This window comes from Camelus dromedarius, chromosome 15, assembly GCF_036321535.1.
Source record: "Camelus dromedarius isolate mCamDro1 chromosome 15, mCamDro1.pat, whole genome shotgun sequence".
Taxonomy (NCBI): Eukaryota; Metazoa; Chordata; class Mammalia; order Artiodactyla; family Camelidae; genus Camelus; species Camelus dromedarius.
Genome location: NC_087450.1, coordinates 58,172,223 through 58,188,076, shown reverse-complemented (window position 1 = coordinate 58,188,076; position 15,854 = coordinate 58,172,223). Strand labels below are relative to the sequence as shown.

The 15,854-nt window shown below is 38.1% G+C and overlaps 1 protein-coding gene across 2 annotated transcripts in view; it reads right to left on the bottom strand.

Moving 5' to 3' along the window:
• Positions 1–15,854, bottom strand: part of ADAM17 (ADAM metallopeptidase domain 17) — a 43,768-nt gene that overhangs the window by 26,079 nt on the left and 1,835 nt on the right. Inside the window, exons 2-4 of one of the 2 annotated variants that reach the window (XM_010982687.3) lie at positions 7,093–7,225; positions 2,555–2,685; positions 1,515–1,603 (exon numbers count right to left, since the gene is read on the bottom strand). In XM_010982687.3, the coding sequence (XP_010980989.2) occupies positions 1,515–1,603; positions 2,555–2,685; positions 7,093–7,225 (353 nt within the window). The remainder of the gene's footprint in view (positions 1–1,514; positions 1,604–2,554; positions 2,686–7,092; positions 7,226–15,854) is intronic. The other variant, XM_031466534.2, reaches the window with a different exon arrangement.

Here is a 15,854-nt window from a genome sequence, read left to right as displayed (position 1 = left end):
ACGTGAAACTTGGCACAGCCCAGGCAGTTTCCTACAGCTTCCCAGGTTGGCTGCTTCCCACCACCAAGACTGTTCTAACTAAATGCATGCACCAAGAGGCATGCCCAACAGCTGTTCACCACAGCATTTTTAATTCCAAAAATTAGAAATGAAATAATTGAGCATCAGTGGTGGATTGGTTAAATAAGTGGTGCAATGTTTCAATGAACCAACAGGTAGCATTTATTTAAAACCCTAATTTAGATCTTCATTTACTAACATGGAAAAATGTTCATAATTACATAGTTACATGAAAAATATTTGAAAACAAACTATACATATTATATGGTCCTAATTTTATAGGAAAAACCTCTCTGTATAACTACTTATTTGTGTTTATATGTATAGAAAAAAAAAAAACCTGGAAAGATATTCATCAAAATGTTAATACTTATATCTCCCAGTAGTGGGTAATCTATTTTCTGAATTTTTTAGGGAGTGTGTAAAAAAGTACTTTAAAAAAAATAAATCGAATGAATACGTAAATTTAAGACTTGGTTGATTTGCCTGTTCTAGAGCAAATGCTCATTTACTTTGTGCTAATTTGCTGACTCACTCTGGTGTGCCACACTCCCCAAAACACTGACATCAGATAGTCTCAACACTAACAGACTGAAGTGACTGCATGGCCAGAGACAGACACTGCTTCTTCGCAGTGATAGCTAGACAAATGACCATGGCCAGGCAGCAGGAACGTTACGAACATTTACAGTAACTGCAGCAGCAGCACCTTGTCTGACCCCTAACGGCACTCAAATATACCTGAAACTTTCATTCTGATCAACCTCAGTGATCGTTTTCCCACAAGTGTTCTGTTTCAGTGATATCACCCCTACCCAGAGCATTCTCATTTTCCTAGGGATGCAGAACCTCTTCAGCCACAAATCTGTGGCAACCATTTTGTTTTCTGGACTAGCATCTGACATACAGGGAGGCATCCTGCACAGACGTGGCCAGTTCGGTCTTGGTTTCTAATGCTAGTATTTCAACAGAAGAGTGGCCAGAGCCTGATTTTCCTGTAGTTTCCTTTTTGAACTTCTCAGACTATGAACTATCACCTTTTATTTATCTTGCATATCTAGAACACCTAGGAGGGAACGAGAGAAACAGAGAAACAAGAATTTGCCTTCACTTTTGAGAACGTTTACACTTCCAGTAGGATTATTAAGAAAGAATAAAGAAAAAATGAGGGAAAGAAAGTTTTCTCATCCTATTTTCCACCCAACATGTGACTTTCTCTCAATTATAGTACTTAAAAATACAGAGTGCATCTTATGACAGAGTCTTAGATATGTTAAGAAAAAAACCTTTTTTTTTAATTCATCTATTTTCCTGGTTAAAACAAAAAGCTTTAAATACAAGGAGAAAAGTAAGTATAATTAAAGACCTTTTTCTTCTTAAAACAACTGAGAGAAAAGGCTTTCTAAAAATCAGAGATATTTGCTCCTAAGAAAAAAGTTCACATGTAGACTTACCTCTATATTATATTCCACCCCATCTGTGTTGATTCTTATTGTAATATCACCATCTCCTATGTGGGCTAGAACCCTAGAATCAGGCTCACCTTAAGAGGAAAAAAAAAGAGTCATTATTAAAAAATATTTAAATCAAAAAATAAACTATGCACTACTGTCAATAAAAATCAGCCAAGGCCTTCATCCGCGTGGAATGCACCTCGGCACTGCAGGGAGATACCCCCAAGCAACACTGCCCAGAAAGCAGCTGGGCAGTCTCACTTCCTACTCATCTGAAACTGGCCTCTTTCCCACAAACCTCTTAGGAGAATTATCTAGAGTGTGTTATAAAACAAAACAGAGTGTAGATTTTTCTTCTGGAATAATTTTACCTAATTTGGGGTAAGAAAGAACTAAGAGGAGGCAGGAAGCATGATTCAGAATATACAGGTCGTGAACTATACTATTTGGGTATTTTAGTGTCTTTTTCTTTTTCTTATTGCAAAAAAATTTCCACAAGTAAAACTGAAATTGCTTGATATATTTTCTTAAATAAATACATAACAGGACCATAGAGTCAATTACTTTATCTCCTATCTTTCTTTGTTTCCAATCTCATAAAGGAAGCCTACAATCCTTCCCCAGAGACAAGAGGTTAAATTCACATGACTTAAGAGGAAATCCCTTTAACTATCAATAGAGCTGGCTAGGAGGACATGCTGGATATACTCATTTCCTCCTGTTTGAATGTCTCTGCTTCCAGACGTACCAAGCTCAGATAAAAGACAAACAGTAGCACTTTACTGACCTCTTTTTCCTCCCCTCAAAAAGAATATGCCAGGGAGGGGGCGGGTGCTACGGTTCAGTGGTAGAGTGTGTGCTTAGCATGCACGAGGTCCAGGGTTCAATCCCTGGTACTTCCATTGAAAATAAATAAATAAATGACCCCCAAATTAATTATTTAAAAAATTTTTTAATTAAAAAAAAAAAGAACATGCAATCAAGTTCAGTCTGGACACCCAATCCGCCAGACACAAGGACAAGCAAATAAATCTACTAACCAACCACGTGTCCACTGAAGAAGTCCTGCCATTTGACTGGGTACTCGCTTTCATTTTTCCCATCAACCACCACGACTTTGAAATTTTGGGAAAACCGTTCAGTACTTGATGTCAGGTATAATTTAAAATGCCTAAAGAAAGAATGCATCCGTACGTTACTCTAAGCACAGAAACCAGGCCTATTTTCATTTAATTAAACTTACGAAGTTGACAAGAGAGTTGACATTAATAAAGTACTATGCAAATTATAACCACTGTTTCACTGTGGTACTTAAGAGTTAACACTGCCAGTAAGGACAGACTAATTTCTTTAGTTGTGAGAACTCGGCAGATCAAAAGAAACTAAAACTGGAGGGGAAAAACATTCAAAGAGCTTATACATTCATCTTTTCTGGAGACTCTAAAAAATAAGGAAATAACAACTGGAGAGTTTAAGTTTGGAGTCCCTAATTTAAGTAAGGACTCCAACCTTAAACTCTCCAGTTGCGTGTCCTTATCTATTTCCTCAAAAGTTATTAAAGACTGAGATTACTGGGTACCATTTATTGAGCACCTACTCAGTGCCAGCTGCTCTGTATGTTGTCTTTACTTCACACAGTAAAAATTGAGGCTTGGAGGTTAATCAACATACTCAAGGTTACACAGCCAGTAAATGGTGAAACTGAACATTGAATTTAGTTTATTTCAAATGCCTGTACTATGGGGCCTCCAGCAATCAAGGTCGCCTTATTGCTGTGCAAATTAATGCTACTTTCTATATTTAGAAGTACTCCTGCTTCTTTTCTCCTTCTAAAGAGAACTTAACTTGAAAAAAGTAATCTGCAGTTACCATGAGGAAAGTAAATATAAGGTACCCAGTACGGACTTTAAAATACACACTCCAGTTCTTTAGTTAGCTTAATACTCTTGTTTTCTACGAGTTTCATTCCTGACATAAAAACTGCGTGTGGTGAGCAAGAATTTTCAATCATCATTTATAGAGTTCTTTCAGTGTGCCCATGAACAACAAAGATAAAGGTATGTTTTTCATCTCAGCCACAGGAACTAATTTTGTCAACTATGGTGTTGAAATTATAAAATGTTACTTCTTCATGGGTTTGCATAAGTCTAAACTGCCAGGAAGAATCTAGACTGGGACCATCTCCATGGCAACAAATATTTTTTTAACTTTTTGAGCATAACAAGGTAATTCTGTGGTTTTTAATTGGTCATTGGGAAGGACAGACAATAGAACATTATTTCAGAAAACCATGGAACATTTTCTCCTGCTATCCTAAAACATATCTTCCCACACATTCACAGTTACGATTTTTTTCCCCTGTCAGTTATGCTGAGAACTTTGAAAAGAAGAGCATCCGTCTTACAAACGCCTTATTGTTTAGTTTAAGACTCTCTAGGAGTCTCAATTTTATTTTCACTTAATGTTCTTTCCCAGAAAAAAAAAAAATCACTAGCACTGCACTCTTCATTTTCTATGCATCTGCTATATTGTAAAAAATAAGGACCAAGTATTGGTAAAACTCCTGTTTTTTAAGTTTCCAATGTTCACCTTTGAGCTATAAAACCTCCAACAGGAGATGTCAGTCAGAATTTATATTTTACTTTATCCTCCCTCAAATTATGTTGTCATGTACTTACAGACTTCCTTTAGCATTTTCATGTATCTTTCTGACCTTTAAGGATTTACGGTAATCAGCGTGAATTAACATTACGTTCCTATCTTCTTTTGTATGTACTATGAAATGATCATCACAAGAAGTCTAGTTAACATCCATCACCTCACATAGTTATAATTTTTTTTCTCTTGTGATGAGAATTTTTAAGATCCACTGTTTAAAAATCTAACTTTCAAATATGTAGTACAATATTATTAACTGTGGTCACCATGCTGTACATCATTACACCCTCATCACTTTTTTATAAACAATATAAGTTTTTGAGGAAGCTTGTACCTCATATCTATTTTTAATGATCCATAAGTGGACCATTTATGGTCTGGGTATATATCACTTTCATTTCTATATCAATCCTAGTACTCTTCAAATAATTTGAGATATTTCACTTGTAAGAGAAACAAATACTTTTTTCCAAAAAAATTATAGCATTATCCAAAATAGTATTAAAACAAATTTACTTTTTCATTACTTTAGAATAATAGTATTTCTTGATTTATTAAAACAGAGGAAATGGAACTTCCAGGCAAATTTTGGGGTTTTTTTCATAAAATTACTTTTTAATTCATTATGCAATCTCTTAGTGTTTCCACACTTTTTCAACCATTAATGGTCAGTCACATCAAAATTTAATTTTATGATCTTAAATTATTTTGCTTTCCTCTATCATTTAAAAACAGAAAATCTTCTCATTTACCATCACCATCAAATAATGAGTGACTTCACATAGGTAAGTTCAGTCATCTACCCACTGATCATTTCAAGTAGCCCAATTTTTTTTAAGAAAGGGTATGGGCTTTGGAGTCTGATAAACCTGGCTCACATCCTGCCTCCAACACCTATTCACTGTTTGATCTGGGCCTTAACCTCTAAATCTAAGTTATCTTCATCTACAAATGGAAATAATACCACTTACAAACTGAATGGTTTTGAGGGTGAAATGAAATAAACTCCTTTAAAGTACTTGGTACAAAGTTCTCATATACTGTTAGACACATTTCCCATTAACATTTAAGGTGAAAATTTTAATTACAAACTTCTCTGCTTCCTTGTACAGAAGATAAGAAGTAGTTATTGTTTAACTTGTTCTTAATGAATTAATGTCATCTATTAGACATGACAGAGAAGTATGTTAGTCCACGGCAATATCTGACCCTAGAGCAAGGATTCAATGGGCCACCTCAAGTCTAACTTCAGAAGAAACCCAGAAAACTAAATTTTGAGTTCTTGTCATTTTAAAGTTTCCCCCTCTCTTCCTTTGTTCCTACTCAATTCTTGCTACGATATCTCCACTCCTTCACCAAACTCCCCATCAGCATAGCAGAAATTACACAGGTTTTGGAGTCAGACTTATGTTCAAATCCTTTATCTTCCACTCTCTAGCTGAGTGACCCTGGGCAACTTACCTAACCTCTCTGAGCCACAGTTTTTGGGGTGTTTTTTCTTTGGAGGGATTGCCTTCAAAATGGGAATAACAAAACCCTCTATGCAGGGAATAGTAAGAATTAGAGGTAATATATGTGAAGTGCCTACCGAAGTAAATGACACAATACACCTAAGAAACTATAGCTATTATCATTGTCACCATTGTGCTCAAATTTGCTATAGGTCTAGAAGCTAGGTAACCAATATTGCAATATTTTGACATAAAATCTAACAAAAAGAAATTATTCAAAAATAATCTGATGATGGTAATGATTAGGAAAAATAAAAATAGACGTAGGAAAAATAAAAATAGACGTAGTAAAAAATATTTGCATAAAACATCAGTAACACATGTGATGATGGACTCATTTTCTTAATATACTAGCACTACGACAATTCAGTAACTAAAAGGATAAACCCAACAGAAAAATGGTACATGGATATGAAAAGGCAGACAGCAAAATAAAACAAATGACTTATGAACACATGAAAAGATGATCAACTTCACATAAAATGAACATCAAAACTGTAAGATACTACCCCTTTCAGAGGAACAAAAGTTAAAGGTTGATAAAACCTAGTATTGACAAGGAAAACAGGAAACAGGTGAACTCATATACTGTTGCTAGAAGAATAACCTAGTCTAATGTCTTTAGGAAGAAACATGTCAATTTTAATAAACATTTATAATGTGTGTACCCTTGACCTAGCCCAGGAGTTCACATTTTAGAAATGTATCCTATAAAAATACCCCGACTAGGTATATTTATAAAGATACTCACTGGAGCATTATTAGTTTCAGGGAAAAAAATCACTTTGATTAAACAATATCCATCTATAGAGTACTAGTCAATAAAATTGTTAAAATTTTATGCAATAGGAAGATTTATGCAGCTTTAAAAATGAGATAAATCTATGTTATCTATATCACCTATATACATACAAAAAAATGCATTAAAATCCTCTGGAAGTTAGTAAAATCTTTTGGAAGACAGTACTTAGTAAAAGGTTGATAGTTCTAAATGGTTTAAAGGATTGTAATCATTCAATTAGTTTAAATTCTTGTTAGAATTCCATAAACATAAATATACCATCATTAATACCTTTGGAATACCCACTGACCTTTTTTAAAATAATCGTCAGCATGAATTTAAGCATAAGTAATACACTATTATAAGAATCACGAAAACGAATATATGTATGTACATGCATGACTGGTACATTATGCTGCACACTAGAAATTGACACATAGTAACTGTACTTCAATTTTAAAAATTTAAAAATAAAAAATAAAAAGAATCAAGACAGACTATAATTGTATCAATTACAAATCTTTAAAGTGTAACTTCCTAAAATTTCAGTAGACATTCCTATTTTTCTGTTTTTACCAAACCAAGTCTCCCAGCACTCCAACATCATTCTATGAGTAATTCAAATTACCTTTTCAAGGCTGAAAAAGTTAGTAGTGTTTCTAAGTGTGTTGAGGCTTGCAGATCCCTTTTTCTTACAGAGTGCTGCTGGATATTGGATAAAGAGAGGATATCGTAGTCTGAGAGCAAAGAATCAAGCTTTTCTGAAATACAGGTAAAAAGGTTATTAACACCTAAACCTACTAATCAATTGTAACATCATTAAAATAAGAGAGTCAGACAACAATTTCTTCCTAATATAATGCCCCAGTGCGGCCTATTAAGTATCCTTATCATATATGTGTACACACACACACACACACACAGGCCTAAATCTAATCAAGATCTAACTTTCAGTTTTTAAGACAAAAAGAGACTAGATGTTGCCAAATTAAATAACAACCTTAGGAAGTAATTAGCCACACCCAGAATGTTCCATTCCTGCAAAACAGATGACCCAATTTCTCCAGGAAACAAATGGCATGAGGAAGAAGGGAGGGGTGGAGACAGAAGAGACTTAAGAATACAGCAAGCAAACCGATGTGTGAACTTTTTTGGACCCTACGTCAAACAAATCAGTTGTGGAAAGATATCTGTGACAATTAGGGAAAGGTGAACATGAGTCCATGTCCACATCAGATACCAATAATTTCGATATCTCAGAAAGTATCATAGCACGCAATGAGCTAACTTCTAAATGCAAGGCATTTCTGGCTCCTATGTTTAGAATTTCTAAGATCAAGTGTGCCAACCTGCCCTGCCCATTGCCCACCTAAGCTAATTGATTCCTTATCAGTCGATGTATGGTCACAAAGAGCAACAAATCTATCAATGGCCTGAGCAAACCAAAACTGAGAAAGAAAAATCACATATTCCAAATTAAAGAAAAAAAGAAAAGTGGTAACAGCCCTATCACTGTTGCTCTCAACAGACACAGCAGAATGTCAATCTACTGGACACCAGGAAGTAGAAGTGGTAGGACCAAACTGATCCCTAGGGGAAAAAAATCAACATAAATTATTTTACCAGACTGACTTGGAACCCAAGAAAGGCAAAAGCAAAAAAACTGCCCCAAAGACAGAACAAGCACAAATAAGTTTCTATTTGGCACAGAGTGAGAGTAAACACTATAGATCATATGCTACCTCTGTAAGTCACCTCTTAGCAGCAGCAACTCTGCTTTCTCTCCCACAATCAGAAGGATGTCTGGAAAACAAATTTTGGTGACTTAAGTCCCTATAAAAACTGTCTAAAAATATTTGAGCTGATGCTTTCCTTTTTCTCTCAACAAATATCACTGCAGAAGCAATGGCATTCAAAATCATTCCACTGGACTGAGAGCATCCTCAAAATAGAGCAGCAGGAGCTTAAAATACAAGTGTATTACTACTGTGGCTAAATATGCTCACAAAACAATTTCTAAAAGAAAGAATCCACTCAATACTTTTCTCCTTCCTCTTCCTCTAAATATCCTCAATTGGTTTCTTCATCAATTCATTCATTCACTGCTACGTGCCAGGCGCTGGTCTAAGTACTGAGATAGAGCACTCGAGGGAGCAAAGTCCTTGCCTAAAGCAGCACTCATTTTGTGTGGGAGAGACAGACAACGCACAAGAAAACATATGTCAGTGCTGTGGACATGAAAGCAGGACAGCAGGCAGGCAGCAAGAAGGGCCAATCTATACAGAGAGGTGGGAAAATGCCTCATCGTCATGTAATATTCAAGCAAACCTGAAGACAGCATGGCTCAGGAACACTGCTATATGGTTAAAGCAAATTTAATCAAAGTCCATCCAAGGCTCTAACTCAAGATAAGATTAAATAAATTGGTAGCAAATTTCACACTTGCTAGGTACTACCCATTTTCTGTTAACAGAAATTCCCTTTTAAATTTAATCCAGAGGAAAGCTGTTTCAGAAGGCATCAATCTCTCTTATGCCAATGGATAGTTACTGGTGATTTGGCCTGGCTAACTGTAATGCATAGAGGCATCAACGAAAAACCTTCAAGAAGCTTATCATTTATTCAACAGTTTTTGAGTGTGCTGTTTCCTACCAGACACCATTCTGGGTGTTTTATGTTATCTGCACAAACATCCTTGGGGTAACAGCCCCATTTTAGAGATGAAGAAACAGACTCGGGGAAAATAACATCACAAAGCTAACGTAACACAGCACTAGGATTTAAACTTGGGCCTGTCTTGGCTGAAAACCCCAGGCTTTACTGATGTCACCTTTTGAAACTGCTTAAAAATAGCCTAGCTCTTCTTCGACCTTCTACTTCTCGGCCTCCTACTTTTTGACATGTCAGTCAAACATGACCTTGCCTCCCACTGAATCCGGATGCCCTCTGTTTACACCTTTCTTCTGGCATTTTTGAGTTATATTTGTCCTATCTCGCAAATAGATTTTAAAATAAACCACAAGTGAGCTCTGTTTTAAAAATCACAGTATCCTTACCTCACAACACCTGGCACAGAACCTTGCACAAAATAGCACTCACTCCTATCTTCACAAATTGCAAAATTCTCAACACTGAGAGGCTAATACAATCCTTTAGCTCTTTGAAGTCCCTCAATCAGGTTGCTACATGGACTCCGTTTCATTCAAGATCATAATCACTCCTACTGACTGCAAAACTTAACCTCAATACTGTAGTTTCATTGTCAGTAATACAGGCCAGTTGTTTTCAACGTGTGGTCCCCATACCAGCAGCCAAAAGCATCACCTGGGAATTTGTTTCTCCCCTCACTCCTCCTTAATTGGAAATTCTAGGCGTCGGGCCCCGCAATCTGTGTTTAATGTGCCTTCCAGGTGATGTTAATGCACACTCAAGCTTGAGAACCATTAAACTAGGCTAAACTACAGAAACAGCTCAAAATGAAGAAAAAAACCTTTACGCACAAAGATGTTCATGGTTCAGCTTTGCATATTTTTAAAAACAAAAGTTGGAAACAAAGTAAGTTGACACCTGGGAAACAAGACATTATACCACTTCCAAATGACAAAAACAAACAAACAAAAAAACCCCACTGCAATCATTTAAAATGTTAACAGATTTTAAGAACATGAGAAAATACTTATACTATAATATTAAATAAACAAAGGTAGATTAAAAAACTATTCATATCGCATGATCTTAACTATGTATAAAAACAGGCCTAAAAAAAATAAAAGTAACATCATTGGTTATCTTTAGGTATTTTTCTATAATAAGCACTTTTTAAGCGTAGCTTGCTAAAGCACTTTAAAACACTTAACTAATATGTTTCAACTGTAATTTGCCCTCTTTTAATAACGAGACATCTCAAATTGGATGTTCCGGAGCCATTACAAACAACACACTAAACGCGCTCTCCTCGCCCAACAACCCGAGCTCCCGCTCTTGCAAGTAACCTCTCAGATGCTCAGCATTTTACCACACTTCTCCAAAATTCCATCCATTGGTAATCTAATATCCTATAGCTTCTCAACAGAATTTGCATTTCCCCCACTTCCCAAGAGTTTATTCTTTGTCCATATCCAAAAATCTCAAAAAACTCAAGTATAAACCACTTAACTTCTTACAGTAGGTTTTATGACAGTTAACACGAGACAATGCTACAAAAACTACCTTTCTTATTAGCTCAGTATGTGGCCATATTTTTTAGAAACTCCAACAATGGCTGCCCAGCACTCTAGAATGAGAACACCTTCCTTGCTTTCTTCAAGTTGCTCCAACAATCACCCTAAACAACTGAGCTTTTCTCATTTCTGCTGGCTACAGAGACAAGTTAGAACACAGACACAACTCAAGAGGTCAGGCTGGAGTACTGCATGATTTAGGTCCCCACCCTCTCCCTGCCCTTCTCTGCCACCTGCTACAGTTTCCCCCACTTGGCCTCTCCTGTCTAGTCCTCCTTAGGGACCCTACCCTTCCTCTCTTTGGTATCTTTTCCACACTCACTCCCACCCCTCCTTTCTTGCACACACATTCTGCACGTACTTTTCCTCTTTCCACTAGGCCACACCCTGTTCATTCTACAGATATTTATTGAAAACCTCCTCCCTTCCAGGCACTAGGAATATAAATGAGGAGAAAGAGAACTATATTTCTAATTTTGTGATACTGAAAGAGCATCACACAAAAATGACAAAGTATGTCACACGCCAAGGGAGAGGGAGGTGCAAGAAATTACGGAAGGACACACGGGAGCATGAGCCCTGCCTGGCAGGCCAAGGATGCTTTCCCAGGGAGACTGTACTAAAGACCAAAAAGATTAGGAGGCAGCCAAGGGAAGAAAGGAGAGGGTTCTAAGTAGAGGGCATACCTATGCTCACGTCCACGAGAAATACAGAACAAAACATACCCAAAGAAAGCACCTCGGTGAGGCGGGGGTGTTTAGAATGGCACAGACGATGTGAAGAGGTTTGAGGTCAGCGAGCAGGCAGAGGTCGTGAAGGGCAGTGGAACCACAGTCAGGACTGTGGATTTTCTACAAGGGCGACAGCTGTAAGTGAGAAATTTCATCATGACTGTGAAACCAAGTCCCCCTCAAACTGAGCTCCTCTTCCGAGTTTATGATTAACCACTCTATCCAAAACTTTATTCTTTCTTGTCCAGCCCCTGTTGCCCTCAGGATTGAAGAGTATCAGAGAAAGGGGGGGATGAAACCAAGCAGGACCCTGCAGGGGGGGTCACAAGCCTTTCTGGGCCCCTGGTTTGTTTGTAGAAAAAGGCTTTAGTCTCCTAGGCTGACACTGAGTTCCAAAGAGCAGATTCAGGCAATTACTAACCAGAGAAGTGAGGGAATGCAGAAACAAAGGAAAAGAAGTCAAGAAACAAATAGTTCAGGGATAAAACAGAGTCCCAGTTCCTCCTCAAGGGATATACAGAACAACATGACACAAATCTTTGAGTTGTCCTGCAAGAACTAAGACACCCCCCCCCAGTGGAGGGCGGTGACTACATGCTGACCACAAACACAGAGACCCCAGTCTGGGTGGAACCAGAGGTTGACGGTTAAGACTCATGAAACACTACCCTGTTACCTCACCACCAACCAATCAGAAGAAAGCCATGCCCCCTGCACCTTCACCCCAAAAGTTGTCTTTAAAAACCTGACACCCTAGCCAGCCAGGAAGATGGATCTGAGACTAGCCTATGTCTCCCATCTTCTCCATCGGCATCCTCCTGATCAATAAACCTTTCTCTGCTCCAAACTCTAACATTTCAGTTCGTTTCGCCTCACTGTGCGTCGGGCACATGAACTTGGGTTTGACGACTGCAGTGTGTAGAATGGAGAGAGGGGACAAGACCGGAGTCTGGAAAATCAGCTAGGAAGCCACTGAGCCATCCAGGGGGAGATCACTAAAAGACTCCCAGGTTTCTGGCTTGGATACCTGGGCAGACAGTGGCACCACATTCACTGATAAGAAAACAGAACTAGGGGCAGGTTAGGGGGAGGGATTTGTTAAAGAAAAACCACAGGCCTGCTTTTGCCCATGAAACCAAAACCTAGGTTTAATACTTAATTGCAGTTTCAACCTTCAACAGAAAAGTCATCTTCATCAACCAGTTTGGAACTGTCTGGTCAGCACCAATGAGGTCATCTGTCACATGGCCCCCTCCATCCCCCAGAGGAACAAGAGGTTATCTATGGGGTAAAAAACACTTGCCAGTTCCCTTCCCTGCCAAAAGATGTCCAGGCCTAAAAACAATCCTTTCTTTTCTTTTGCTAATAGCACCCTTGCCCCACCCTTCTTCCTATAAAAAATCCTTCCATTTGGTACAACTACTCAAAGGGCCCTTCCAGTTGCTAGACAGCATGCTGCCCAATTCATAAATCACCTAATAAAACCAATTAGATCTTCAAATTTACTCGGCTGAATTTTGTTAAGAGGTTGATATAAGGCGGCAAGTAAATGCTGAAAGATTAAGTTCTGTACTTTATCTTGTTCCTTATATACAGTTTACAATTATTCATCTACACAGAGGGGGTGCGGGCATAGCTTAGTTGGTAGAGCACAAGCTGAGCATGCGTGAGGTACTTGGTTCAACTCCCAGTACCTCCATATAAAAAAAAATCATTTACATAGAACTTTTTTGCATCAAGTCACATTTGCAGTTACATCACTGATAAATCATATAGTGATTTTATGTGGGGAAAGAGTAAATCTGTTATTCTATGATTTTTTTCAAACTCAACATCAGTGGTAAAAAAAATGGAAGATACTTTGTTCCTTTTTTATGTTCTCAAATAGAGAAAGCTTGAACTGCAGGCCTTTCTGGATGCAGACATGGAGTGGCCTATAGAATATGTGATAAACATTCCACTCCACCCTTCTCTCATACCTGATTTTAGTCTCCAGAATAAGGTTTCAAGGCCACTGACTTTAGTACAATGACATAAAGTATACCCTTATTCATCAAGACCAGAGTCAACTTTTTAAGATAAACTAATTTTGAAATAATGAAGTGTTATATGAGAAGAGACTGGGAACATTTGTGAACTTTTCACTCAGTTTCTCTTTCTTTCTGCAATAAATTGCATCTTCCTGGAATACAACTTGCAAGTGTCACGCAGAACCCTGTAGCACTCTGCTAGCTCTCCAGGGCTCCGCTGCACAAAGCACACAGAGTTCCCCCAGAATGCCAGTCAGCGTCATGCTCCTCCTGTCAGAACTGGAAAGGATTAAGCCAGGGCTGCTGTCAAGTGTTGATTCTGCTTGTGCACAAGACACATGAGACCTGACTGCTCTTCAGCACTCCCCAAAACACGCAGGACAAGAGAGGCCTGGCCCTAGATGTGGGTGAGTCCCTCCCTGGGACTAAGGGAGGAGAAAAGGAGAGCAGCGCTGTCTGCTACGCAGTGGACCTCCGAGCCTGGGAGCTAAAAATTAACTTTATAGGCTTATACTAGTTAGGAAGGATGGAGGATGAGCTGCCTCAAATAATTCCTTATCATGAGCTCTTCACCTGGGCTGGTACTAAACCTGGACCAAGACTCTCCAGCAAGACCCAGTCACATGGAAACTCTGAGCCAAAATGAAAGTAAATGAAGTCAGCAGAGCCCATGGGAACCTCTGAAGAACCCTGGATCAGTCCACAAGTCTGTAGCTGAAACCAACGCAAACTCAGATGAAGCAATGAGATTACTTTCACAATTTCCTGCTGCCTGTTCCTAGATCAAGCCCTGTCTTCTATACTCATTCTTCTAATCAAACAGATAATCTTGGACATGTTATATGTTAAGTGCCCATGAGAACAGAGGTGGAAACATCAAGTGGGCAGCTGGGTACATGCGAGCGAAGCTTTGGAGAACAAGTCTAGGTAAGAGATCCATCGTATCAGAACAGTCAAACCAGGGCAGCAGATAAGACTTGTCAAAGCCTACAACTCTTACTAAAAGGAAGAAAAAAAAAAAACAAAACAGGAGGGGTGTGGGGAGGAAGACACCCATCTCCTTGGTTCGTTCCAGGACTAAGTTAAGGGATATAAGAAAAAGCACTTCATTTCACTTCCCTACCTCAGTGAAGCCTATTCCTGCCCCTCCTTCCTTACCAATCTTCTGAAAACAGTCACCATCTCTTACAAATATAAAATGGTGAAGCATCCAAAATTCAACCACACTTGGCCTTGAAGGACACCTACCTACACTTGATGCTCTGGAAAACCCCATGAAAGCCAAAAGGAATTCTCCAGTTTCCCCACCACATTTTTCTGCTTAACTCTTCTCTTCATTCTATTTTAGCAATACAATTTATCTCTCTAACTAGTACAAAGCAGAACTGGATTAAATTTCTCTTGGAGCAGTTAGGGTGTGTAAGTATTTCAGTTTCAAAGGAATGTAGCCTGTAAGCAAAATTAACATCAAAAGAGGAAGTGAGATGTCAAAATACTGAGCAAAATGATACCGTCAATAATGAGAAATGAAGACTGCAGTGTGGAGAATCCCCATGCCAGGAACCTCAAGGTGAGTTTCAAAATATGTTTCAGATACAAACTTTAATCCGTCATTTGTGACCTATATTTTTCCCTTCCACCCACTACATCCTTTTATTAAAAGTAACACAAGGCGAAAACTCTTTTGAAATCAAAGTGAGACTTACATACCCCAGTTGCAACTTCAACAAGATATCATTATGACTAAGCTCACATGATTCATAACTTTCCTAAATTATGCAATTCATAACAGTTCAACTAAAATAATTTTGAGTGACATGAGGAATACTCCAAAAGCCAGGATTCTATTAAATACTTTTGTTCTTCAGAAAAATGTTGTCAAATCTCTAATCAATATTTAGCACTGTGGTTATGGTAACATTATAGGATGAGTAGGCTAATAAACAATTACGATGCTCTTTATGGAATTATTCCTTGGACTTGACAGATTCAATCTAAATAATGGTAGGGTTAACAAATTACATCCAAAGTCATCAAACATACACAAAATCCTTCTTCAAAAGAAAAAATACCCACAAGGCATATATTTATCACTAATTGTGTGAACCTGACAATTCACTACACCTTTCTGAGACTCATTTTTCCTGGAGCTTTGTTTTAAAAACTGGACGTGACATCTAAGGTTCATTTCAAGTCTGAGTCTCTAAATGTCCCAATTAGAAGTGTCCTTATTTTCCCTCTTCAGCTACTTAACCTTAAAGTCTGGGCTCAAGTATCAGCTCCTTTAGGGAGCCTTTCCTGGCTACGTTCAGCGCCCCGTCATAACAGAACACATTATGGTGGGTACTACTATCACTCTCCTTCATATTGTTCTAGAATTATCTGTTTAGATCTCTCTATTCCACTATA